This window comes from Dermacentor albipictus, unplaced genomic scaffold (genome assembly GCF_038994185.2).
Source record: "Dermacentor albipictus isolate Rhodes 1998 colony unplaced genomic scaffold, USDA_Dalb.pri_finalv2 scaffold_13, whole genome shotgun sequence".
Classification (NCBI taxonomy): Eukaryota; Metazoa; Arthropoda; class Arachnida; order Ixodida; family Ixodidae; genus Dermacentor; species Dermacentor albipictus.
Window position 1 is genome coordinate 14,701,900 of NW_027225567.1, and position 27,516 is coordinate 14,729,415.

Consider the following 27,516-nt stretch of genomic DNA (forward strand, 5'->3'; position numbering starts at 1 on the left):
AACAGATTCTCTGCTTTACAGCTGATGCTAAAACAGCAACAGAGACAAACAAAAGGACAATTTATAATGTATACTCATTAAACATTTGTGTAATGGCAGCCACAATTTAGGTTTCTGTTATAGAATTGGTTCTATAACTCATCCAACAGGACTTCTAGCATATCCCAATGGAGATACTAGCACCTTTCTCGTATGGAAGGAAAGTAAACGCAGTTACTGTATTTAGTGTTCATGCATTTTTATATGTCCAACTGTAACGCACACCAAATTCCTTACGGCCTGAAACGAAATAGGCAGTTGCCCTCGATAAATGCACACCCGAATTTTCATACTTCAGAAAATTCATAACGCAATACCCTCGATCGTTCCGTCATCAGATTTTCACAATAAGAGACAGAAATAGCATTCTGCATTTCCAAGCCATCTCCCACTTGGAAAAATAGAATGTATTGCATCCAAGCCACAGTGGGCCGAACATCACTAGTGATCACAGTCCAAGCCTTTATCACTATTTGACTGCCCTGAGCCTGTTATCTACAGTGCCATACATGCCATTTGAGATCCATTATTTCTTTGACTGTGTTGCACACCATAGTAGACGGGATCCGAAATCGGGGGATGGGACGTGGTAGCACCTATTGTAGTTTTGGCTTCGCACTCGAATCTAATGAGTGTGTCATATTTTATAGAACTTTTCTGGAAAGAAAAAAAAGGTGCCCTTTGAATAAACAGTCAAAGTGGGAGGACAAATATATCGGGGTTAGTAAGGCTGCAGCTATTGGTACAAATGTACTGCGACTTGCTCAGGAATGGTATATATCCCCTTCAGGTGCGGCGTACTTAATTGTGCATGTCCACATAGTGCATCAACACTTTGATAATGTATTTCAGAGGTGTCCATGCATTTCGAACCAATTCTGATTGCACCTGTGCTGCAAATACATCAGCAAAACGAGTTGGAAAGTAATCTGCTGGATGCTATCTCTTGGTGTCAGTGTGTGATCACATAGTGGGTTCACTTGTTTCATCATATTTCTCTATGGTGTACATCAGGAATATCTTTCAAGTGGCTGTACAGGTATTTTTCATGTATGTTCGACATGAAATGGTTAATGTATGTGATACTCAGCATTCCTGTAGAGTTTTTGCATCGAATCCAGATTCTGTAAACTTGACGGAACTCTAAGCATTAAAAATTCTTAATTCACTTAGCAGCTGTAGACCTTTGATGGTTATGAAGATGAAAGAAACGTGGTAAAGCTAAATTCCTATGGGACAGAATTGGCACCTGAAGGGGATATATTTGAAAGTAATAGTTGCATATAAAGGAAGTGCATGGAGAAAGAGCAATGAGAACAAAAATTTTGCTTACATCCCCAAAGAGTATGGACAGAAGAAGAGCAATGAAATCAATCCAACATTCTTTCACATGTGCCAATAGGCTAACTGCCATTGTATGTGATCCGTGTCATGCACTCATATTCCTATCCCGATTTATGTGCCAATTCAATAGGTCAAACCTTTCTTTCCAGAGTGGAACGAGTTTTCATGCTTCAGTGTTTGGACTGTGAAGAGGAAGAGGAAAGCGTGGAGAGGAAAGCGTGGAGAGGAAGACAATGGACAAGATGCTGAGAGATGGAGAGGAGGAGAGTATGCATGGGGCACGATACACGTTTGGTTGCAGCAGTAACAACGTCATTTCCGTTGCAGTGAATGCACACCTGTGCTCGTTCGTGGAAGGGTTACAAAACTCAGCGACACAGGTTACACCAGTTCTCTGTGTTGGCATGCATGGCGGAACACTAGAGAAATGGCTGCAAATGAAGTAGTAGCCCATTGGTTAGTGGAAAGTGACACACCACATGAAGCTGCTTAACGCAAAAGACTAGATGCTCAACGGCAGTGACAGATTGCACAGACAGTCAAACTACGAGAAGCCTTGCACAAATCAATCAGCTTCGAAGGTTTCTGCACAATTTCTTTAAACTTGCATACGGCGCCCTGTGCTACACAGGACTCGGACAGCTGGCACTCAGCATACATAGTGATGGTAAATGAAAGTGGCATCCTACCTTTTTCAAGGTCTCCACTTCTTCAGTCTTTCTCTTCAGCTCATCGTGGACATCCTGCAACCTAGATAGTTCCAGGACCTGCGTCAGATGCACCAGAACATACCTTTCTCTTTTCCTTGCAACTGTACTTGTTTATCTCATGCAGAAATGCTGCATTCAAATGCCTGCTAGTCTTTATGTGGTAAAACTATATCATGAGTTGCACAAATGTATGTGTGAACATTAGCAGAGGTCAACTCATCCAACACCTGCTCTCTTTTAGGAACAAAACAATGGAAGCTTCAGCTTATGTATGAATGTCATTGCTTGTTACAAGGATCTTCAGTAAAGGTCAAATGAAGCGAAAAATTTAATTAACCAATGCGCAATGAATGAAAATTCCTCCAGATAACATGCTTGTTCCCTCTAAAAAGATAGGCATACTTGCTCGCCTTCTGGTGGCTAATTGGTTCGATCTTGTCACATGCTTTCGCGTTTTCCATACTCACTAGGGCGGCTTTCTCGGTTGATGACTTTCTGAGACCATTTCACTTCCGCATTATGCCTGGCACTCTCTGCATGCATTGTGGGGACCCCTAAGCAAGCTGTGAGCAGGTGAGTTGGTCTGCGACAGTCGAAAGTGCAATCAACTTCACTAACAGAGTTGTTTCTTTGCTTTTCATGGTTGCTTCTATGCTTCCAAATAAAAATTCAGTTATCACCATCATCATTCTATGAATATTCCTCTAAAGGTCCCCAATTGTAAAATTTAATGTCTTGGAATTGCAGTGGTTTACTAGGGATGCCTCAGTGGAGGGCTTCGGATTAATTGTTGCTTCCTTGTGTGGACCATGTGGAATTCTTTATATTGTGCATTTAAATCTAACTAAATGAGCATTTTCGCATTTCACCCCCATCGAAGTGCAGCCGCTGTGGCTGGGACTGAAGCCTGCAACCTTGTGCTCGGCAGCAGAACGCCACAGCCGCTGAGCGAATGCGGCTGGTACTGTGCTTCAGCTGCCTTCATGCAAACAAGGTCAGCAGTTCAATGCTCTCTGCTGAATATTTCTGTAGCTTTTGCTTGGATCCTGGCACGCAGGGATCCTGGCAAAAGACCCAAGCAAAACTGACTGCAGGCCTTATTAGTGCCATCACATTTACTTCAAGTTTACTTTCCCCAGATAACATGGAGGGAGCAGCCACACAAAAGCTACCGAACTGAGCACCTTGACAGAGGTAGTGAGCCACTCCATTGGTGGCAATGGGCCACTTAACTGCAAATATGCTTCAGAGAGGCATCGAATGATTAACAAAAAAGTAAACATTGCCTTCCTACATTACAACATTACACGCATGTACCTATGCGTACAAAGTAGGCATATGCAGACGCTTATGTTCAAAACAAACAACAGCTTCAGTAAGTGCGAAGACAGGTTTGAAAACTAATAAGTTTAACTGACTTTAGCACCAGAACACTGTAGCACCACTAGTAATATTTTGCCATTTTCTCTCTCTCCCTCTTTTTTTGCAGGCAGCATATCAAAGCAGACCAAAGTAGTACCTGGCTTTAGTACATACTTAGTACTAAAGTACTACATAGTACTACTTTAGTTGGCCTTAGTACATAACAGAATACGGTTTGCTGAATAGTGTAAGCTAATGCTGCTAAAAGTATCGCGAAGTGCCGAGGCCCATGGGCACCTGGCACACTGGCTATTGGTTTTGGCGCATGCGTACTGAGACATGCATCTGCATACATAGGCACTGATTGATATCCGATACGATCTGCGTGTCTTTCGGTGGCTAATCGGTTCAATCTTCGCACACATTTTCGTGCTTTCCCTACATGCTAGGGCAGTATTCTCTGGTGATCCCTTTGGAGATTGTTTCACTTCCACAAGACTTGTCAATGGATGCACCGAAGTATGCAGCCAACAGCGCTCTTAGCATTGTATGAAGATAGCAAGCATGGCACAGCATCATAGACACTGTGGGCCGTATACCTGAATGCATCCAGTGAGTGGTGCAGGCACTGCTGAGAGAAAGAGCAAGGAGACAGCAACAAAAGGGATGAAGGTGGGCACCAGTTGAGTGACGTGAGGAGGGGGAAGGGAGAGGGAGTCTAGGAGGAAGCCCAAAGATCAGTCGGAGCGCTCCGCATGCAAAGGGATGCCCTCTCCTTCCGGATGGTGGCGTGAGGGAGCTGCCGGAAGCTGGAGGCACTTCTCACGTGTCTGCCGTCGAGTTCACAGTTTCGTGCGGGTTGTCATACGAGACGGGACGAGCACACTCTCACATCGCATAATCGAGGTTTTTTTTTAATGCATCGTCTCTACAGGGAGTTCGCAGGGACTGCGTTAATCCATTGTAAAATCTGGGACGTTACAGAATAGGGGGACATATAACCAGGGTTCATTGTACTTCCAGTGTTGTTTTTTTTTTCTTGCCATTCATACATATCCAAAAATTACACATCCATAGGCTGCAGAGATGAAGAAAGAACAGTAAATGTCAGGAGAAGCCAATCTCTTCTTCGTGTTGCTTCTTGAGGTCAGTTAGCCTCATGTCGAAGTCTCTCTCGATCTGCTGCAACTTTGCCTCCAGTCGCTCGATCTGCTTTTGGCGCTCGACCAGTGCCCGCTTCTTCTCGCTCAACTTTGAGGTCACCATGTAAGCAGTCATGTTCTCGGACACAAGCTGCAGGGAAGTTAAGAGTCGCAGATCTGCACACACTCATTTTATTGAGGCTTCGGAACCTCTGCGGTTTTCTCAGAACTAGAAGAAAATAGTGTGCAGGACACAGAAAGAACGGGACATGACAGCTCGCATGAGAAACATGATGTCGAGCAGAATGTCCTATTTTCAGGTGCTTAAGAAACATGGACAGGTTTGCACACACATGCACATGCACCCCTGATCGAAAGCAAACAAACTATTCTGCAAGAAATATGTTTTTCTTCTCTGCCTGTGAAAATGTAACATGAAGAGAAGCATTGCAGTCCAAACATAGCGCTATGAACTTTCCAATGCACTCGTCTATCTGAGTTTGTGCATCTCTTTGATAGGGCACATACACATCAGAACCAACATTTTTTAGTGAGCATTTCACAATGCTGAGGAGAGTTGAAAAAGACAAGCGAAACAAAGTGATGAGAGTGCGGGAACTGATATTTTTTTACTCCACTACAACAGCACAATATATAACAAACAAAAGTTATCTGCTGGTGAAAGTTTGCAAGCAGGACAGTAATTATCAAGAACAACCCTGAAGACTAAATTACAATCAGCTGCATAATTATTCAAGGTGACCAAGGGCAGCCTCACCATCTCGAAGAGGCTCGTTGCAATGACCCTGCACTCGACGATGTCCGTCACATTTGAGGCAAGGTTCTTTATATGTCGCTCTGTGAAGGAAAAAGAAAAACTTTTAACTTACTGGTGGATTCGTGGAGGTTGACGGTCTAAGAAACTCCAGGGTAATGAGAGATGCTATAGTCCAGGGCTCTGGATTAATTGATGACCATCTCAAGGTTTGTTAAAAGGACATCTACTTAGTTTAGACTGACAAAATATTCCTTTAAGACTCTTTGTTAATTTTGCAGTAAAAGGTCAATTATTGAAGAGAAAATGTAGGTCAAACTTCTGTTCATTTGAATTTTGCACCAAAGCCCCAGTGCCGGTATGTCGGTGTGATGTCACAGATTTCAATGCGCATTTTCGTACTTGGGCCACTGTGGCACAGTAAAAAGTTTTGAAACTTGATGCCAAATTAAATCTTTGGCTGCCAAGTTTGGTGTGGTTATTTCAACTGGTAAAAAATTGCCTATGCCTAGCAGATGGTGTCAAAACACACGGAGTCACGGTGAGCTGGCACTGGAATTTCAAGGTGGCATTGCCACTTGTATTGTTTCTACCTTTCTTAATTTACTGAGCTCCTTCCCATGACAACAATGAATTCTTGGTATTGTGAATGGGCAACTTACTAATACAGCTCAAATTACTGTATATACGCTTGACTAAGGTGTTCACTCTTTTTGCACTAAGAAATCAGGAATACTACATGGGGAAAGAAAAATTAGACTGTCATGGCATAGCCCTCGTGAAGCGCTGCACCTCATGAAGGTTGTGAAAAAAAAAAGTGCTGCTCGTACATATGTATGTATGTACACACACACACACGTGCGTGCACGCACGCGCGCGCGCGCGCACACACACACACACACACACACACACACACACACACACACACACACACACACACACACACACACAATATTTTCACTCTAGTGTTACATTGCCTGCATCGAAACATGGCTGCAGTGGCCGGGAAATAAATCTGTGACCTCAGCTCGGCAGGGGAATGCCACAGCCACCGAACCACCAAAGTGGCTGGCATCATTCATCACTGCAACACATATGTGCTCTTGTGAAGCTCTGCGAGGTCACTCAACAATGGCTAAAGACCATCGGGATATTTTTCTGTTATGTATTTCGATGCCAATCTTGTTGTTCTATGTCTGAATCGCTTTCTTGCTTATGAAAGCTGTTTCCCAGCCAAAGTGATGCCTCGGAGATCTTGCTAGACTCGTCTATCACGAACTTTGATTTAAAAATCTTTGATGTCCCACAATACCGATAGTGGAGAGCCTGAGAATACTGGGACTCCGCATATCCGAAAACGGCCATAACGGAGAAACCATTAGACTACTTGACAATAGTGTTCAACAAACAATCAGACTAATAAAGCGGATATCCAACAGGCACTATGGCATGAAAGAGCACAATCTCATCCGATTAATAGAAACATTCGTAATCAGTCGTATTGTATATGTGGTTTCTTACCTCAAGCTCTACGCTGCGGAGAAAGCCAAGATAGGCTGCATTATTAGAAGGGCGTATAAGCAAGCCTTGGGACTTCCGGCAAATACGTCAAACGAGAAATTCTTGGCGCTCGGCGTCCTAATGTGCATTCTTGGCGACCTAATGTGCACAACACATTAGACGAACTTATTGAGGCCCAGAGAGTAGCGCAGTATGAAAGGCTTACACAGAGTTTTAGACGGGGAGACACATCTTAGATGACATCGGAATAACCTACGAAGCACAGCACGGAGTGCGGAGAGACATCCCGAGGAAAATAAGGGAACATCTATCAATACCCCCACTCCTCAGAAACATGCACCCGGAGTTTCACCAAGATCGAAGAAACGCACGAGCGAGAGCTCTCCACAAAAGAATCCGTAATGCCAGGGACGTGGTCTATGTGGACGCGGCGGAGTACTCAAATGGACAGAGTATGTCGATAGAATTGCTACGAGTCTAGAGGGTGACTGCAGAGTTAGTGGGACGGTGAAAACATGGAAGGCAGAGGTGGCGGAGGAAGCTGCCTTAGCACTGGCAATAGCCTCCATGGAAGCTAACATCGTAGTAAGCGACTGCAAGACAGCCGTCAAGAACTATCCAAAGGAAGAATCTCGCCGGAAGCACTCAGAATTTTAAACAACTTTCGTGAAGATCGCGACATTCACATTATATGGGCACCCGCACACTCCTCCCTTCCCGGGAACAAAATAGCGCACAACCTGGCTCGAGAACTGACAGGCCGAGCAGGTGACACGCAACAAATACTGGGAACGGAGAGAGACCGGATGACCAGCTTTAACGAGATCACCAAACACTATAAATTGGGAAGGGCCCATTTCCCCCCGGCACACTCCTCGTTAAATAGACGGCAAGCGACGGCATGGCGCTTCTTACAAACAGATACATATCCGAACCCGGTGGCCTACCACCGCTACTACCCGGACCTTTACACGGATAGATGTAGATTCTGTGAAGAAAGGGCGGACCTACAACACATGGTTTGGGCTTGTCCTCGTACACCCATACAGAATAAAATAATTAAAACCGGAGAGCAGTGGGAGACCGCGTTGCTCAGCTGTGCACCGGAAGACCAACGCAAGGCAATCCAGCAGGCCGAAGATGCCGCCAGGGCCCAAGGGCTCGAGGCCGTCATTTAGGTAGAGGCCTAGGTCTCAAATCTGCTGTGCACAAATAAAGTTTATTCCTCCTCCTCCTCCTCCCTGTAAGGCCGTACAAGAAGTTGAAGACTTGTGTCGTGTAACCTGAATTCGCAGATCTCTTTTCAACACTGTGCATGTAAAACGGTGGTATGCTAGACAAGTCTTTTGAACAGAGTGATTCATGTGAGCAACGTGAGGAAATTTCACAGAATAACTTGTAATGATGTAAATGTTCAAATGCAGCTGGGTTGGGAAGATGCAGGGCACGAGACAGGCTAAATGTATGCTGACCTGTATTTTTATCTTAAAAGCGTTTTGTGTTTGCGAAATCTGAGCAATATCAAATCAGTTGTCAAGGCTGACCGTTCAATACAACACTCGGCACTGATCCCCACTTGATTTTCCACTAAGTAAAACGTTATGTTGCCCTTGTCAAGCCTGTTGCCATAAAGTGGTGTCCAAAACATGGTAGCTATGTCACCCGGTTGCTTCAGTTATCCGAAGTAGAGCAAACAAAAGTCTTCAATATTGCTTCACATTACTTGCTGAAAGGTGCAATGTGTACACTATGAGGGGAGCAGACAAAGGCAAATTCACACTTGTTTCTTGAGCAACCAAGCAAGTACTAACCAGTTCCAAGTGTTATACAGTAGAGTTCATTAACCCTTTGAGGGTCAAAGACGCAAATATGTGGCACCGCGAACAAGTTTCAAATGGTCGATGCCATATATTTACTATGCCATCTGTTTGCTTCAAAAACGCAGCAGTGTTTCAACTCTGTTGGCCAGCAAGCGCTGACCCTCTGTGTAGATACAAGATTTCTTTTTTCTTGAGCCATAGTCTTGGTTTTCATTCCATAGCTTGTGCATACCGGTATAGTGACCCAACTGTTTGTGCATCCGCACCTGAGTGTGCACGTGGCGGTTAGTTTTGGTTTCCTCTCGCGGGCTGTTTTTGTTGTAGCGCTCCCAGAAACTGATGTTTATGTGGTTTCAAATCTTTCAACAGGTCACTGCTAGATGCTTACTCATCTCTTGCTCACAGGGGCGTGATTACATTTGTTCACAGATGGGCGCTGGTACTACATACGAACGATGCCGCCATATGTGAACGATGTTGCCATGCCTGCGTTTCCTTTCCCGAGACTGGTGCAAACTGATTGCCCACACGTTGGCAATGGGACGAAGGATTACTGCAATTTTCTCACTCGTTTCCTTTTTATGACAGGTGCACAACCATCAAGTTTTCTTACGTGCTCTCGCATATACAGTGATAACGCTATGGACGTGTGCTCCAGTTGCCCAGCTGCAAGTGAGCTGAGTGGCAAATCCTCCAGTGCAGACTACTGCCCAAGTGTCAAATGTGAATCAGAATCGTTGGTTACAGCTCTTCAGACTAGGAACTGCAAACGAGACGAGGTCTCTATATGCAAGTCCATCAGAATTCATGAATAAATGCACGTACAGTTAAACGTTGATACAGTCGAACACAGATATATCGAACTCGAAGGGGATCACGAATTAATTCGATATATTAAAAATTCGATATAAAAAATACAGGCCCAGAGGCGACCTGTGGCGGACGATGACCTACCGATCGGCACATTAAAAAATGACAACTATTTCCGCACACACGACGCAACGTAATGCTTTATTTGCCTGAAAAAAAATCGCTTATGCTGATCTGCTTCTTCGCCTTGCAAATGAAATTAAAGAGGCCAACCTCGATCTTATCAAGGCTGTTCAGGTGCGAAAGCCCGGTTCCTTCCATGTCACCGCAACAACGGCGAATCAAGCTGAACGCGGCCGCCACTTCAGCGGCGGAGTACGAGCGTGTAGCCACCCCCTCGTCCGGACAATCTTCGTCTCCACTCGAGCTGTCGGCCTGGGTCCCTGCAACTGCAGCTACAATGTTCTCGTCGGCGAGGCTCGCAACAGCCTGAACATTGGTGTCACCGTTCACAAAATTGTCAGCAGACACTTCGGCTGGAACGGCAGCCTCCGGAAAAAGGGACGACAACGCGCAAAACGCGTCGTCCATGCACTCGTTGCCGTCGCCGTCTTCGCAGGTTTCGGGAAGTTTGGCCGTCACAAGGCCTGCCTTCCGGAAGCAGTTGGCCACGGTATCCTGCTTCACGTCTCTCCAGGCGCCCGTCATCATTTGAATGGCCTCCAGCAGGTCAACCTTTTGGTGAACCTCCATGCGGAGGTTCACCAAAAGCCTATCAATGAGTCGCCTCCTGTAGCCGACTTTGAACGACTTAATGATGCCCTGGTCGAGCGGCTGCAACTTCGCTGTCGTGTTCGCCGACAGAAACTTGAGCGCGATGTTTTCGAGCTCGCAGGTGGTGTGATGGGCCGAGCAATTATCGACGAGAAGGCAAGCGTGACGCCCCGACTTGCCCAGTTCGGCGTCCCACGCTTGCAGCCATTCTGTAAACAGCTGACGCGTCATCCACGCCTTCTTATTGAAGGCGTAGCAAACGGGGAGCTGCTTACAGTTTTTGAAGCAGCGCGGTGCCCTTGCTTTGCCGATCACAAAGGGCTGGAGCTTTTGAGAGCCATCCATGTTTGCAGCGAGCAGAACGCTCACGCGGACTTTGCTCATCTTGCCCCCATGACACGTGCTGCCCCGGACGTCGAGCGTCTTGCTGGGCAGCATCTGCCAAAACAACCCGGTCTCGTCGGCGTTGAAGATTTCCGCGGGTGAAAACTTTGCGCAAATTTCCGGCCATTCCTTCGAAATCCACTGCTGGATATCCTGGCTGATGACAGCTCCGCTTTCCCCAGAAATGGTTTTGCCAACTATCTTGTGGTGGTTCTTAAACCTCTGCAGCCACCCTGTGTTGTCGGAGAGGTTGTCATCACCGAGTGCAGCGGCAAACCATTTAGCTTTAGCCATTAGCATTGGGCCATGCACCGAAATGTTCTTAGCCCGCACCTCTAAAAACCACGCATAGAAAGCCTTTTCAACTTTCTCGTGGGCAAGGGCGCGCACACGACAAGCTCCCGACGTTCGTTGCTCCGCCGATTTCGACTTTATGTCCGCCTTGTTTTTTAACAAGGTGCTTAGAGTGCTCCGAGGAATCCCGAAGTCGTCTGCCACCGTCGCACTTTTCTCGCCCGCCTCAACACGCTGAATGGATTTCAGTTTTGTCGCAAAGTCCAGGTTCTTCCGCTTCTTTACGATGCTTGTGCTTGCTGCGGCCATTGCTTCCGGGTCAGCCCACCACGATCCAGTCACACGTGTCGTGAGACGCACGCAAAACAATAATGAACACAAAACACAAGAATGCGCACAAAACACAAGAATTCACGTGCGCAGCCTCCGCCAACAAAGCGCTCGCGATGGCCACCTCCGAGGGCGACAGCGACGTACGAAAGGCACGAGCTGTGGTTGGCTGAGCAAAACTCGTGAAAAAGCAACAGGAAAAAAAAAGGCAAAAGGAGGAGGCCGTCGGCGCCTTCGTTCCTGGCTACCTTTTCCGAGCCGATCACTATGGTTATGCGGGGGAAGGATGAGACATTGCGAGAGAGAAAAAAAAGCAGTTCCGCAAGTCGGAGAGCGTGCGCAGCGGGAGTACAGTCCGAGCCTCCCTCTCGCTCTCACATTTTCCGAGCCTTTCGGGGGAGGTGCGGAGCTCGCGGGTGCAGCGAGTGCCGAGATCGCGCGGTGTTCTATATATCCAATGGCGGGTAAAAATATCGTTCGATATAAACGTACGAATTTCTATACTTCAACACAGAATTTTCAAGGGGATAATTTACGAGTTCGATACAGACAATAATTCGATATATGTGGGTTCGATATATCTGTGTTCGGCTGTATAACGAAGTCAGAAAAATTGGCAGTTTGCTTCGTTATATCGAAATTTCGTTATACAGTTACACGTCAATATAACAAAATTCTCGGTATAATGAAGTATTTAACTGCATAAGCTCTCGTCCATAGAACACCATGTATTTAGAACCTCAATATAACAAAATTTCACTGCCGCCACAAAGAAATGCCGAGACAATAAATGGAAATTTCCGCGGACATAGATGGCCAAATGATTGAATTAAATGCGGTTGCTTGCAAACACACCTCAAATCATGCGGCACCCGACCACCGAAGTGGAGCCGTATCATGTTCCGTATAAAGTCCAAGTGCGATAAGGTGTTATCACGCTCCGCACAATGTGTACTTTAGGTGCGAGTGATAGTGCGCGACGGTAAGAGAAGGAAGATGGTGGCTTGACGAGTGCCACCTTCCCGCGCGACCAAAGGGAAAGTGCGGGAAGGGAGCTTGCTCGTGGCAGTGCGATCAAGCGTGCGCGAGGGGGCAGGTAGGGCGCAGTGGGGGGGGGGGTAAGTTGGCGCAAGTCTCTCGCCACGCTTTAGTGCGCACTCGTCCCCGCGGCTGATAGCATCACCCGCACTGGGACGATGCTATCCTGAAAAGAGCTGTCCGCGAGGAGCAATTGCTTCGTTTGCCCCTTGCTCCAATGGGTCACCGAAACTCGAGATTACGCAAGCTCCAATACAACACGCACGGGAAGGCAGCTTACATGATGCTATGCCGTCACGGCACGACCACTCTGCACACGCGGCAAATCTCCTCCAAAGCACGGTGCACGGCTGTGTATGCGCTCAGCCACACTTGGTGGTGTTCTATGGACAATACATAGTATTCTATGGACAAGAGGTTATGAAAAGTAAATACTTTGTTATACTGAGAATTTCGTTATATTGAAGTTCATATATATACGCAAAGAATCTTTCTGTCACTTTATGGTCAATTAAATGTTTTTCGACACAGGTTAATCTGAAGCTTTTAAACTTTCAAAAGAAGAAATCAACCCTGGTGTGACACATTTGATGAAAAAAATTGACCTTTAAAGGTTAGTTTGACCTTTAAGACGATGAAAATAAGGTTACTATTGCGGTGACCAGGCATATGTATGCTTATTAAGTAAGGGGCCAATTTCAGGATCAAAATAATGTTGTGGCCACAAAGACATATTGGCACAGGTGGATGAATTAAGCAGGGATTCAATTAACCAAAAATCTAGCTAACCAAAGTTGAATTAATGCAAGTCTACTCAACAATTAGGATCATAGCCCCTTTCGTCGACCCCTTCCGTCGACTTCCGTTAAATTGAGGTGTTGTGTACACATTGTACAAGCCAATGTAGTGCCATCAAAAGTGATGAATAATGGTATTTAATATATGTCACGTATATCTTAAACATACTTCTGGTTTGACGTGCTGCAAGTTTGAAAAATATGTGTAAAGCGTCTAAATAAAATGAGTTGGATGGCAGATGGCTAAGTGTTTGCTTATGATGTCAGCATGCCGTCATGTAGCGGGTTTATATTTTTGTTTTTCACAATGTTAAACCATCAGGCTTATTTTTCAAGAGTCTGGATTAGTAGTTCTTTCCAAGTACTAGACATGACATAGTTGATGTTCTCATATCTTATATTCCTCTAGAGAGTTCTCGCATGGCATCCATACCTTGTAAACATCACAAAACTTACGGAAGAAAATACTGAACTCTTTCTGCAGTTCTTTGCCTTTCATGATTATGAAGATGCAAGAAGTGCACTGAAACTAAATTTTGAATGGACAGAAAATATTGGCACCTGAATAGGATAAAACAATTCCTGTAAGATATCAGCAAGATCAAAGCAGTGTGAGGCACAATCTTTTAAAAGGTTTGCATGGTTATGCATCAAGATGTTATGTACCTTTGAATAAGCATACCATAACATACCATCACATACTATTTTCAGTGTTCAAGTATACTTTAGATTTGGCATCAAAAGCTATGGGACTGTGCCCGACTCACCAGGCTCCACATCCAGGATTTTTCGCTGGATTTCAGCAATCTTGTCACTGTGCTCTTGCAGCGAGCGCTTGAGCTCTTGGAGACGTGCATTGCACTCGGCCTTGTCTTCAGCCTGAAGTGCAACAAAAGTATCTGATTGGCAAGCATGATGTGTTAAATAAGCAGTCAAGAAATCAGATGATTAACTAGAGCAGCGAGATTATGAAATTTGTAGGCATAGGATTTGTTGACAAGATCTGGGTAGCTGATGATCCCTAAGATGCACCTCCGCCCTGTAGTGGACTTTGTGGAATAGCTTCCTTTAGAAAAAAACGTTTAGCATAAATAAGATTTTTCAGAAATAAACATCAATGACCAGTGAAGTCGTCAGACTTCCTTGTCAAAGAGGATCATGCCCATACAATAAACTATGCTCTGTATGCTATTTCATTTCTGTTGATTGATTGATTCATGGAGTTCACTGTCCCAAAGCGGCACTGGAACTTCGAGCGATGCCATAGTGGGAATGGCCTCAAAATAATTTTGACCTTGTGTGCAGCTTATTTTAGGCATATCAGTGTTATTGCATTTTCGCATTATCAGAATGCGGCTGTAGCAGCATGGAATTGGGTCTACAACTTCGTGTTCAGCAGCGGAATGCCGCTGCCCCTGAGCCAACACGGTGACCACATTTCAATTCTGTGACATGTGCTGCATACATGATGAGGTCTCTGGTGTGCCATTAACACAGTTAAACATGTTCTTAATTTTGTAAAGCAAGTTTTATATCTATGTTGGCTCATAGAAGGATTAGACTAAAGCCAACTCTCCTTACGGAACGTCAAGGGACCAGAGAAATACATTCTGTTGATCAGTAGTTCCAGGGTGACGTTCCATTTAAGTGGCAGTTACGTTTAAGCAATTTCCGTTTATTGAGATTCCACTCTATATCTGTGCAAAGCTTCTATACCTTCGTTTCCTTGCTATTGCGTCACTGGTCCCATAGACAGCGTATAAGGGCACTAGAAATTTCAGACGCCTTACAGCACTCCATTCGATAATTCATTCCTGTACGAGAAACTATAAACATTGCCAAAGCGTGGTAATCGGCCATCTTGCAGGCCTCCTCGAAACCAAAACTAGTGAAGTCTAGTTTATGCAGCATTGACGGCGCCCAAAGTACAGGACAAGTCAAGCCCAGCAAGCTTAATTGTAAAGCTGCATTGTTGTGCGAGTTCCACCGATGTTGGTTCCGCACACCCAGAATTTGTTCATTCACATGTTAAAGTTGGAGCCTCGTTAACCTCTTATAAGCGTTTCATTATTCTGACAAAAAGTGACCGTGCGTTTAGGAATGGGCAAATGTTTGCACTTTCAAATACGAATAGTTAATGCGTAGCATCTGATTCGGATTCTAAAATCAACTACTTGGTATTTTTGAGTACTGTAAACTGACCAGAACGTTCGGAACAGCAGACTGTTTAAGCCTCGTTTCTGTCCTCCATCTGCTAAGCAAAATACAGTAGACTTCTGTTAATTTGACTTACATGGGACTGACAAAACTTATCGAATTATCCGGTGGTTCAAATTACTCAAGATGCAGAAAAAACTCCAAAACACAGCACTGATTTATTTGCCCAATGTTAACACACCCCTGAATCAAATGAGCACCAGTTTTCTGTGTGTCCAAAGTAGAGAACACAAATGACATTAAAGCTCCTAAACACGGAATAAATATAATGAGCACCGGGTTTTCTAGCAATAAAAATATGTGTTGCACAATGGCGACCGGTTTCTTATCAGCTTTGCGGCAATACGTCATTGTTATGCGATAAAGCATATACACTCTGTGAAGGCGGTTTTGGTTTCGTATCCAATTGCACCGCGCAAGCAGTCTTCGGCTCAATTTTATTTTCAGAAGAAGGCACGCATTAGAATCTGGTAAATACGATTATAAGATATTGTGAACTACTGTTATTGCTTGACGATCTCGCCAGGGCAAGTCAAAAATGGCCGTTTTCGACGGGAGATAACATGTGTTCAATGGGTTTACTGTCTCCTAAACTCAGCCGAAACGAGGCTGCCACTAAAGCGGTCGATATTTGGGTCAATACAGGGGTCAGGCACATGCATGCTGAGTGGTAAAGTTCCGGTGAAGGCCAATTTTTGGAACAAAATAACAAAAGTTTGGGCCCATAGAAATGCAAGGGCGCCGGCTGAGACTTTCGGTCAGGATCGAATTAACCAAAAGATCAACTTAACTAGAGTCGAATATATGTAAGCCAATTGTGTCACTAATCATAAGTGTAACGACAAAACTTTTCAAAGCAATGCTGAACCAAAAAGGGTATTGCAAGTTTTGTATTTGGTTTTGCAGCAGAATTCTACATCACAATCTACAGCCTTTGCTTGCAGTCTGCCATTTAGTGTTGTCAGTCTAGCTATGTAGCAGTTTCATCTTGTTCGTTACAGCCAGTGATGTCTTTTGTGCTGTTTAGTGGTGTTTTATGTGTCTATTGCCCACAAGTCCTTCAATAACTTTTCTTTTTGCACAACTTGTCTTTTTTTCTTGGTAACAATTTTTTTCAGCGCTTTTGTAAAGCTAGTCAAGCAGCAGTTATTCTTCCTTGGAGAGATTGTTTGCAACCAGGCTCTAATATTGTTGAGAGGCTATTCATGCAGTGCTTTGTTTTTTAAATGACAATTGGTGATCTTGTGTTTAAAATTGATCATTTGTCATTGATAGTTGTCTATTTTTGCACTAGTAAGTACAGGCATTGTACCTAAATATACTGAAAAATAAATATTTTGCAACCACAGAACAGAGTGCAAGGCACAGTCTTATCGCACTTGGACTTTATGTGGAACCTAGACTTCTTTTGGCACAAGTCGCGTGCTAATGAAGGAAAGATAAGGTGTATTCAACGTCAGCCCAGTGACTGTTTTCGATCAGCTCGACCAGCTGCTATATTTAAAGAGGCTCTCCTTAGTTCAAACTCCATTTATTTTATTGTACAGCTCAACTTATGTTTCTCTTTAAACAGCAGATTGTGCACTTTACATAGAGCTTCCGCTGCTGCCCGAGTGGCTTGCATGCCGGCTGGTGAAGTATATCGACAACGCCTTACCATGTCGGGGTCCTTCAGCTGCTCCTCGACCATGTGGGTTTCGATGGCAATGGCCTTGCGTTCCTCGATGAGCGAAGTCAGGTGTTGCTCTAGCTTCTTCTTCTCGGACACAACGAGAAGCTCGCTTCGCAGCCAGCTCTGCAGCGAAAGAGAGAAGAGAGCTTAGGAGCTGAACAGGAACAGCCAGAAGCTAAGCTGAACAGAACAAAAAAGTGGCTATTGCTGGTGAAAACCTAGGAATTTTCTCTCTCTCTCTCTCTGTAGAGAGAGAGAGAGAGCAATTACAGAGCAACTCCACTACTGTCCAACTTGTATAGATGCGCCAGCCAATTCGCTCGTTTTCATGACATCACGGTGCAGGAGAACTACTACTTGCAAGATGGTGTTGTTAACGACAATGAGGCACCAAGAGTCTTCCTATTCTTGTGTCCACTAAGCAGTGTTACTTCATGCAGTTGTTAGAACGTACCTCAGTTTTCGGTCTTGGAAGGTCTCTTGATGCAGTAAAAATTTGCAGTTGTGTGTTGCCTTGCCAGTATATGCATGTGCTTGCTCAATGTTTTCACCCATAGTCGTTTTGCCAATGCAACTTGTTTTTCTTGTCATCACTCTGGTACTGCTTACAGATTCACCTAAATGTCGCGGCGGTCATCAAATCTTCTTGTGCTCATTAGCGTGCAGTGATGCAATGATCCTGTCCTCATCAAAGCTTTGAAAATAGTTGGCACAATGTCACATGCTAAAGTACAGTAAGGGAATGCAAGATTCAGGCAGGAGCAGTACATGCATGTGCTTCAACTTTGTCTAGTGCGTTATCTTCTTGCAATAACTGTATGCTCTGTGCCAATATAAAAGAACACTTTATTCCAATTCGAACAGCAATTCTCGCAAAAATGTAAGTGAGAACCTCACTCACTGCTATTTGCTATATAGGTCTCATGCTGAAGAATCACACTCAGTAAACTATATATCGGCACACACCAAAGGAAAATTACCAGCTTTAAGCGCAAGTGTGGTATAGCTTAGTGTGGTAAGCACTATTCTAGTAATTGATGTTCCAATGCTAAGCTGCGGCATTTGATTTCCCTCTGGGATTATTGCATACCGAATATAGGGGCTAGCAATCGTATATCATTACGAAAAGACATTGATGGCTGTCTACAAAGTATAGTTGTAGCTGTATTAAAGCAAAATTGCATCACGATGCACTTTTCACCCTATATGTTGGAGCAAAGTAAAGTCCACTGACAAGGCAACCCCTAACACCTGGGGTCGGCTTTTTTCCATAGTGAACGTGTTCTGTTTTGTCAAGTTCAATGCAAAAAGCTTGTTAGCAGTCTCCTCTACACGAAAGAAAATGCTTTAGAATATGCAGGCAAAGGTTAAAGAAGAGAGAAAACGAGAGGTAAATAGTCCTTGCCTTGACACGTGCTGCCATGCTGTCAAAGCCCTGGCCATTGGCACGATTCTCCAGGCGGCGACGCTGAGCGGCCTCGAGGCGGTTTTTGCCCGCCAGGGCCTCCTCCACACGCCGTTGCAGCACATTGATGCGCAGCTCATTTTGGCATGCCACGCGTGCCATCTGTACCGACTGCTGCTGCTCGCGCACGCGCAGGGCTCGAACCTCGCGGTTGCGCTCAGTCTGCTGCCTCCGGTGGCGTTCAGACTCCTCCTTCATACGCTTCATGAGCTGCACCCGCACCTGCTTCATGTTCTGAAGAGGAGGAACACAAGAGACCACTGCTATGCACTTCGCAAGTGAACACCAGGTATTCATCAAAAGTGCCACATTGAAATTCCTGCCTCAGTTCGCTGTAACAAATGCCGACAAGTGTCTGCTCGAGCCTAGTTAATTTTTTTTTATTGGTAGAGAAGGACTACATCGTATTTTAGAGAATTTCTTGGCTGCAACAGCCGAATTATGAGAAAGTACATTCAAATCTCCGACATCACTCTGCTGCAATGGTGCAGAACTCCAGCGCACAATTAAAATTACTGAAGTTTAGCAGAGTAATTGAAATGTGGGGCAAACAGGTGTGGATTCATAGATTTGCCTGGGCAGTGCAATGCAACACTGAAAAGAATGAAAGAAGAAAAAGAAATGAGGACAGGGCATTACCTGTCCACTTGCTTTGTTCTTTTTTTTTACCTGTTTCGACATGCTGTTTAGGCAAAGCTACCAGGGGACTCAAGTTTAGTTTACCCTTTATTTTCTCTTGTAATAATCAACCCCTACTTAACACCTATAGTGCAGTTGCAAAAACGCGCCCTAAGAATAATAACATTTTCCTCTGTTCATTACCCAAGTAGCGTTCTGTTTACTGACCTTCGTATTCTTTCTTTCTTTCACGGCGTTAAAGGGACACTAAAGGTTACCAGAAACTCAAGTTAAAGTGGTAGAGCAATGTTCTAGAACGTCTAAGGCGTCAATATAATCGCAAACAGAGCTTTAGTAACCGAGAAATTGAGGTAAATGCATGACACGATTTGAGACCCCCCAGCGACATTCCGGTACTAGCCCGATGACGAAAGCACTCCTCATAATTTGTGTTACTAATACTCGACTACTCGTATTAAAAATATCATTTCATTCGATTATAAGACGGAAAACAATGCTACTTGTCTACGTCTATTCGATTCTAAGAAAAAATAACATTTTGACGTTACCCTTCAGTAATATGGGTGTTCGAAAGGTTTTGTTTTCGCTCGACTCTGCGCGCTCGACTCTGCGCCGCGCACGCTTTGGAGTTTCAGTAGTTTGGTTATCGCGTTGTGCTGTGAGGGCTCTGCTGGCTCGCGAAACTTTCATTTGGAACAAGCGGCGAGAATGCCACGTCCATGTGATGTCGTGGGAGGCCCTCGTTGCTTTCCCGCTCTGGAGAGCCGGTGTCGAGGCCGCCGTCGTAGTACGCAACGACGCCGGCAGCGCGAGCCCTCAGCAGCAGGTCGCACTCGTCAGTGCTCAAATCGCTGAAGTTGAGCCCACCATCGCGAGCCAATCTGTCGGTGTCAGGATCCATTGCGACGAGCATCTACGTTTGCGTCATAGAATGAAGTACCAGCTTATGGGCGTCTTGCGCTGGAGTTTGAGGTATAGTAGCGGCGCCTGGTGGCGGTGCGGGAAACGACATCTGGGTCGTACCAGCTTGGGTTGTATTGAGCCCTGGCTGTGGTGAAGCACATTTCTAGGCCGAGTTGGCAAAACGATGGCATGATCGACGATGGGATGACAATTCTAGAGTCATCACGATTGAGGCATAACGAGTTTGGGATGATGAGTGCATGCATGGCAATGACTGCATATCTACTACACAGCGTGAAGGCGGCAGCATCTGACAGCGTGATATTACAACTAATTTGAAGTGACAATGCAATGATGACGACAGATTGAAGACTGCGAATGGTGAACAATGATGCGTCCTTGGCTACTAAAGAAAAACATATGAGGACAGCTAAGCATGTCTTATATGAGTTGTTGCTAAGCATGTCGTATATGAGGCCGGCAGGCACGCGCAGCAGCTAAGCCCAGTGGAGGAGGGAGATACGGACCGGGCGGCGGCGGCGCCCTCTCCCCTCACGCAACACCTTGTGCGCTATGGGCGTCTTGCGCTGGAGTTTGAGGTATAGTAGCGGCGCCTGGTGGCGGTGCGGGAAACGACATCTGGGTCGTACCAGCTTGGGTCGTATTGAGCCCTGGCTGTGGCGAAGCACGTTTCTAGGCCGAGTTTTGCGTCGACTCGCACTTTTTTCTGCTCTGTTGCGAGTGCGAAAAGGCTCGTCACTTCTCACAGACCACGCCGACCACGCTGCGAGCTCGCCGCAGCCTATAGTTTAACGAAAACGGACTCTCCCTGTGCCATGGGACGTAATGCTGGGAGCAGAAGGAATCGGTGATGCCGATCCGGAGAGACCTAGCCCAGCCTCGAAAAGGCGTCACAGTCATTACTTCTGCATCGTGGGCTGCCGTGAACAAGAAGGCCTGAATCCCAACATCAGATTCTACCGTTTTCCTTCAAGGCCTCACGAAGTGGAGCGTCGGGCGCGCTGCATAGCTGCAGTTCGTCGCGCTGAGTAAGCAAAACTTCGTGCCATGCTGACTGCTTCGCCTGTCTTGAAGCTTGCTCGATTATCTGCGTTCGAAATTTCATTCTTTTGCACCTACAGTCCCGACAGCAGACCGACATAGCAGCAGGCATGGCTGGTAATTCACGATTCGAGACCCGGCCACAGCGACAATTAATAATTCAACCGATGCGAAGTGGTGAAGTGTGTGCAAATGAGCACAAATGGTCGGGCTGCTCATTCGATGACAATTCACTACTCCACTACGAGCAGTACAGGTTAAGAGAGTTAAATGCGCTCATCCTTGATCTCAAGCCAGCACGTTGAGGCAGAGCAGCAAGGTAGTATTGATTGCAGCACATCGATGTTCGAGCGCTGTCATTAAAAGCTACATCAAGCGAGCAGCGCACAAGCTCGCGCTACAGCGCGAATCGCACGTACGTGCGAGCTCATATCCATTGCATCAGTTTAGCGGCATGCAGTCAACAAAGATTGCAGGAGGCCCGCCGTGTGGCGCCATGTCGAAAGACCACTGCCGTAGCGGCGCGTACGATCGTGCGCTCGAGCAGTTCGTACATTACAGCGCGTACCGTCGTGTGCTCGAGCAGTTCCGTACACATGATGTCTGCTTATCGCTGCTGTGGATTCATTTATAGCACGCATTTCCTCGCGTTTGTGCGCCTGAATCTAGCAGCTAGCATGCAAACCTTACCTGTAGTTCCACTTCATACGCGACTCGCTTCACTTGCAATTGACACCGTGCTAAAACTTCGCCGCCTAATTCTTGAACGGCGTACACGTATTCGGCACTGCATAATTTCTTGCCTTTACGCACCGTGCCACCCCTGAAAAAAATCTTCGGCGCCTGATATACGCAGCAGGCCGTGCTACAACACAACCGAAAGTGGCAGGTCCATATTGTAAACGTGCTTTCCGAAGCAGACGACCGAGCTTGGTACGACCCATTTTAGGACGGAGGGCGCTTTTTAACACCTTTCTCGCAGCGCCCCCTGGGCAATGCAAGGGCCCCATGGTCGCGCGTTTCTTCTTCCGCTAACCACCATACTCCCGCTTTCGCTCTGCTGTCGGCTCTGTCTTGGCTCTGTTTCTGGCCGCGCGTTTGCGTTTTGCGCAGAAAAGCCGTAGCGCCGTCTGCGGACGCCGTTCTACTCACCAATGGCGCAACGTCACTATGACACTAGGATGTCAGTACTCCTCGATCGGAGGGCGGGCGATTTGAACTGCGCTAGAGGTACGCGGACGCTTCAGAAGGCATTTTTTCTTAAATTAAGTCTCTCCTTGGCACGAAACAAGCGTTTTGAGGTTTCTGGGATGGTATTTCAACAGTCCACGTTGACTTAATAGTAACTTTTAGTGTCCCTTTAAGAAATTATAAGATCACTTGTTTAGTTCACAAAATACTCAACACGAACTTTCCCTTACCCAACACCATATTTAACTTCCCACGTGCAAACACCAGGCAAGCAACTAGCTTTGACTTAAACCTTCCTTATTGCAGCAATGTATATGGTGAACAATTATTAGAGTTCTTTATTAGAGCACTATAACTTGGAACACTGTGCCTGTGGAAATAAAAGTAACCAGAAATTTTGATCTTGTATGCAAACGCTTCTTCTTGTCTAGCCAAATGTAATAGCTTTACATTAAAAAAAAAAGTACTTGTTCATGTAAATAATGTTCTTACTCATTGAGCAGATATGTATTTGGCTGACCTGTATATGTACTTTTGTGTATTGGACCAGCTACTAGCCACACAGGCTATTGGTCCAACTATTTTTGTACACATTCCTTGACTTGTTTAAATAAAGCTCACTTCTTGGTTGATTGATTGATTGATTGATTGATTGATTGAACCCCTAATCATAAAATTTAACAGCTTTGAAAGAATGCTTGATCAGTCTAAACTGAGTGAGTGTTTTTCCTTAGTATCCGATGAAAGTAGCCCCAGAAGGAACCTCAAAAATGGAGTAAAGTAATTGCCATAATAACCCAGTCCAGCGACTGTACCCAGCATCAAACTTTTCCCAAATGCACAAAGAAAGCATCACTTCAAAACAAGGGCAACACTGCAACTGTGACGCGAGACCCACCGTGATCTCCTGCTGGAGCTTCTTGGCACTGCGTTCCGCATCCTCCTTGAGTCTGATCATACGGGACTGCTCCTCAACCTTCTTGCGCAGTTGGCCGATGCGATCTTCCAGCTCTTGAATGCGCTTGCGTCGCTGCTCTGCTACCTTGTTCCCAGCCGCACTATAAGTTGGCGACAAAGACCAAGAACCAATTTCAAAATGTCATTGTTTAGTGTCAGTCAATGTTTGGCGGGAATGCACTGCTGGCAAATCTTGCCCATCACGAGAATGGGCACTCTTATGGTAGACTGAGGAGTCAAACAAGCTCTCGCAGGTAGAGCTACTTTTGCTCAGCGAGGCGGTGTGGCTGTATCAATTTATTTAAGAAATATACCAAACAAGCTTGACATTAAACCTGATACAGTATGTACCCGAAGCTAAGGCGCACATTTTTTTCAGAGAAATTAAGTCTGGAAGTCACCTACATGTTACAGTGGGATAGGAAACCAAAATTACGTTTGCGGCGCTGGTGACAGTCCACTGTCAGAGCCGTCAGAGGCAGCGTAATCACCATCACAAATGGCGACAGAGCATGTTTACGTGAACGTTGTTGCGAGTTCATTTTGTGTTAAACTACGGCCTATAGCGGCATTCTTGGGCAATCAGTGAAATTTTGCATAAATAGGTGCCAGACGCATTGGCTTAACTGGCTGCCAGCATTGCTGGCACCGTGCTGGAAACGCTGTCAGCCACACACTTCGACAAGTTCAGTGCAGAGTCGGGTAAAATCCCATGAAAGTGACAGTCGTATCTCTAGAAGTGATTGCTCGAGAATGCTGTTCCTGTGTGCTGGGTATCTGTGGCCACTGAAGCACAAATGGTGACGACCGACACATTCACTATGAAAGCTCACGAAAATAAATTTTCGCTTCTGCGACGGTAAATTGCTCAAGTCTCGTTCTTTGAATTGAATGTGCGGTGTTTAGTGGCGCAAGGGCCAGGTGTGGCCAGAGTGCGCCAAGCCAGTGTCGCTCTTCTGGCTGCAAACGAATGAGTATCCTACATTTTTATTTTATAAATTGGTGGCAGGTTACATTCAGATGCATCTTTATTTTTTCGGCACCTGTGAAAATTGGGTGCACGTCAGATTCAAGTGCGTATTAGAATCGAGCGAACACAGCATGTAATAGAGTCTCTACAATTCATTAGCCAACATCAGCATCCTTGTTTCTGGTGTACAAAACCATCTCTTCTTAGTCAGAGTGACATATAAAGGAGCTAAAATTTGCACAATCCTGACAGCTGCTAATCTATCGTAGTCAAAGTGTTGTAGCCCTAGCTAGAAGTGCATCATTATGGCTAGAAAGAACTCAAGGGGGCCACGCAGCCCACACATGGGGTGGAGGTTTTATGGGCAAGCGTTAGCGATATCAGCACGAGAGTCATGCAACATCAGCATGAAGCTGTCGGTGAGTAGGTCAGTTTAGAGGAGGCACAAGCGTATTACATGACCCCGGCACATTTCTTCGTAGGTGCTCGTGCAGATAAGCCTACCTGCGGGGTATCCAGTGCTAGGTTTATTGAAGAAGAGGTCTTTGCTGATCAGGCCTCACAAACATCAGAAATTTATTTCATATGAAGTTTATACCATATTATGAATTGAATAATGTGTGATGCTACATGTCCTGTACAGCCTTCAGTGAAATAGTGTCCCTTTGATAGAAAGATGTTAGGCAAGAAAAAGTAGTTTTGGCACTTCATATATTAGTGTGTTTCGCACTACCACAATGCTGATTATCTTCACTTTAGAGCTCAAAGAACAAGAGAGAGCATATAAATTCCACATGAACCGCTAACGCAAATGTGCAGAAACTAACCTTTTAGTGTTTTGCTGGCTTGATAGCATGGCAGAGAGGTCATCACGTTCTTTCTTGAGAATAGCTACCTCACGCTCAAGTTCACGATTGTTTGCCTGTGTAAAACAAAGAAATGGACAAGAAATGTTATGCGATAAACACAACTGATGAAGCACAGCTACACTTGCCAGCTTTTGCTTCAGTGCACAATGGGGGCCACTAGTTTTGCAGGGTACTTGCAACTCTCCACGCCATTTCAAAAGCTTGAAAGCACGAACATAATGGGGTAATGAATATATAACATGAGAGGGAGTGCCGATGGCTCTGAAAATAAAATGCAGTTAAACCTAGAGTCCGTAAAATCGGAACTTCACTTCATTATAATGAATTTTGATATTTGAAAATGTAAGGAGCCACAAAACTTTCCGTATTATTGGAAAATCTGAAAAAGCAACTTTTACTGAGGGGAAAAAAAAAAACATTTTGTAGAATTTGAGAGTCGACGACGAAAGATACGGTTTTGTGCCATGTCTGCGATATCTTCATGTCAGCGGCATGAAGCAAGACCAGCCACACTTTTCCGTCCACTCCGTCCCCTGTGGCTGATAGTATCGCCGGCAGTGCGGGGAGCGAATGCTTCGGCTGCTTCTCGCTTCAACGCGGCTCCAAACTCAAGATTATGCAACCTCCAGCATTAAATGCACAGGAAGACAGCGCACTATGCCATGTCGTCTCAGCAAGCTTGCCTAGTCTCTGCACGCGTCGCACATTACCTCTAAAACAGGGCATGCAGGCTGCACGTAGAGCCTGCATGCCTCTGCCCATGCCCAATTGACACAACTTGAAACCGTAGCGTATTTGCACGATTGTAAGTCGACCTATTTTTTTTTAAATTTGAAAATCTGAAGTGGGGGGTGAACTTACAATGAAAACCAAAACATGGCACCGAAAAAAAAAAGAAAGCGAGACCAACGAGATATCAAGGGAGCTACAACGTAGTTACAATTTTATGTTTGCTCTACAGCCCTACATGTAGCTTTCCGCTATCCCACGCATTTGTTCGCTTTTTAGAAGGGTCTTTTAACATTTTTTATAGTTTTACAGCACACACAGCACTCATGGGGGGTTGTTAATAGTTCGTGGAAGTGCCACTGTTCCATTTATGGTGACACCCTAGGAACAGTGGAACTTGTGGGAAGTATCGATAGTTCATGGAAGAGCAGACACCGCTCACATGTTTCTCTTTCCGTGCAGCTCTAGTTTCATGCGGTCGATTTGAGTGCCGGCCACATGCTACTTCCGTGCTTCCTCAGTGGTAATGAGTGCTCCGAGTTCAGTAAACATTTGGGGCTCGTCCACAGCAGCATTCAAGAGGGCTGCCATCCTTTACACTGAAGAAATAACTGCGCAGCGGGCCGCAAGTTTGATGTTTCTTAATGGGTGGTGCGAGAGTGGCAACTGCAGTGAAGCAAAATTTTCACCTGTGACGGCAAGCTATGAGGTTTCCATGGGCCGAAGTCGGGATGCTTTTCAACACTGGAGGCCAAGCTTGTGGCGTACATCGTTGAAATGCGCGACCGGTCCCTGCCAGTGACGTACGACATGGTCATGATCTTCGATCAGGATCTTCACCTTTTAAGGACTTGCTCTGCCATGAGTATGAGTGGCTGGCTGGAGAAGACCGCGAACTTACGCCAACCGGACATGTCAAAAGAGCCTCCCTGATGGCTGTGTGTGGTTGGGTGTTTTTCGGCGTGGACTTATGTATGTGTGCAAATGCACTTTTATATGCAAACGCGGAATTTCACTGGACAACAGCGTGCTGTGGGACCATAGCAGCAATGACCATGGCAGCACTAGTGAGGACGATGGCACAAGTGAAGACGAGTAGTCCAGTGACCATGCCAGCTACTAATAAATTTTCATTATGGAATGCGCCCGCGGGTATGCCCTTTATTTCCCCTGTCACACGTGATATGGGGGGGTCGACTTACATTCGAGTCAACTTACAGTCGTGTAAATATGGTATCTTTCATTTCAAATTAAACAAAAAGGAATATTTTTTCTCATCCTAACTTGTTTTTTCTGACTGCTCGATATTGCAGAAAATTTTGCGATCCCTTCAGTGTAAGAAAAATCTATCGGCAACTGTACTTATTTGTAAAAACAGTTCAGAAGGACGACATGTAGACCGTAGCCAAAAAAAAGCTGCTCGAGATTAACTACAATAGACATTAGCGTAAATAAATTTCCATTCTGAGAGCCTGAACAGCAGATATATTTCCGATTGCCGGAATCAAAGGTTTGGTGCAAAAAACCACAAACACTGCGCGTGCACAAGATTTAGGGGCACATGAAAACTCGGTAATTACCACCAAAAAAAAAAAAAAGAGAGAAGCAGTGTGTTCGAATGTCATCGCCTTTTAACGCTAGCGTGCGGCCCGGAAGCATCTGATAAAATAGAGCCGTCTCGTCGGCATTGTAGACATCAGCC

General features: G+C 45.4%; 1 protein-coding gene across 3 annotated transcripts in view; it reads right to left on the reverse strand.

Moving 5' to 3' along the window:
• LOC139051660 (chromosome-associated kinesin KIF4A-like) overlaps positions 1–27,516 on the reverse strand; it is an 82,859-nt gene that overhangs the window by 15,836 nt on the left and 39,507 nt on the right. For 2 of the 3 annotated variants that reach the window (XM_070528613.1, XM_070528612.1), the window contains 7 exons: positions 25,044–25,138; positions 23,188–23,347; positions 18,435–18,728; positions 17,015–17,152; positions 13,908–14,019; positions 5,376–5,455; positions 2,073–2,150 (listed from right to left, as the gene is read on the reverse strand). In XM_070528613.1, the coding sequence (XP_070384714.1) occupies positions 2,073–2,150; positions 5,376–5,455; positions 13,908–14,019; positions 17,015–17,152; positions 18,435–18,728; positions 23,188–23,347; positions 25,044–25,138 (957 nt within the window). Of the gene's footprint in view, positions 1–2,072; positions 2,151–4,441; positions 4,749–5,375; positions 5,456–13,907; positions 14,020–17,014; positions 17,153–18,434; positions 18,729–23,187; positions 23,348–25,043; positions 25,139–27,516 lie in introns of those variants that run through there. The other variant, XM_070528614.1, reaches the window with a different exon arrangement.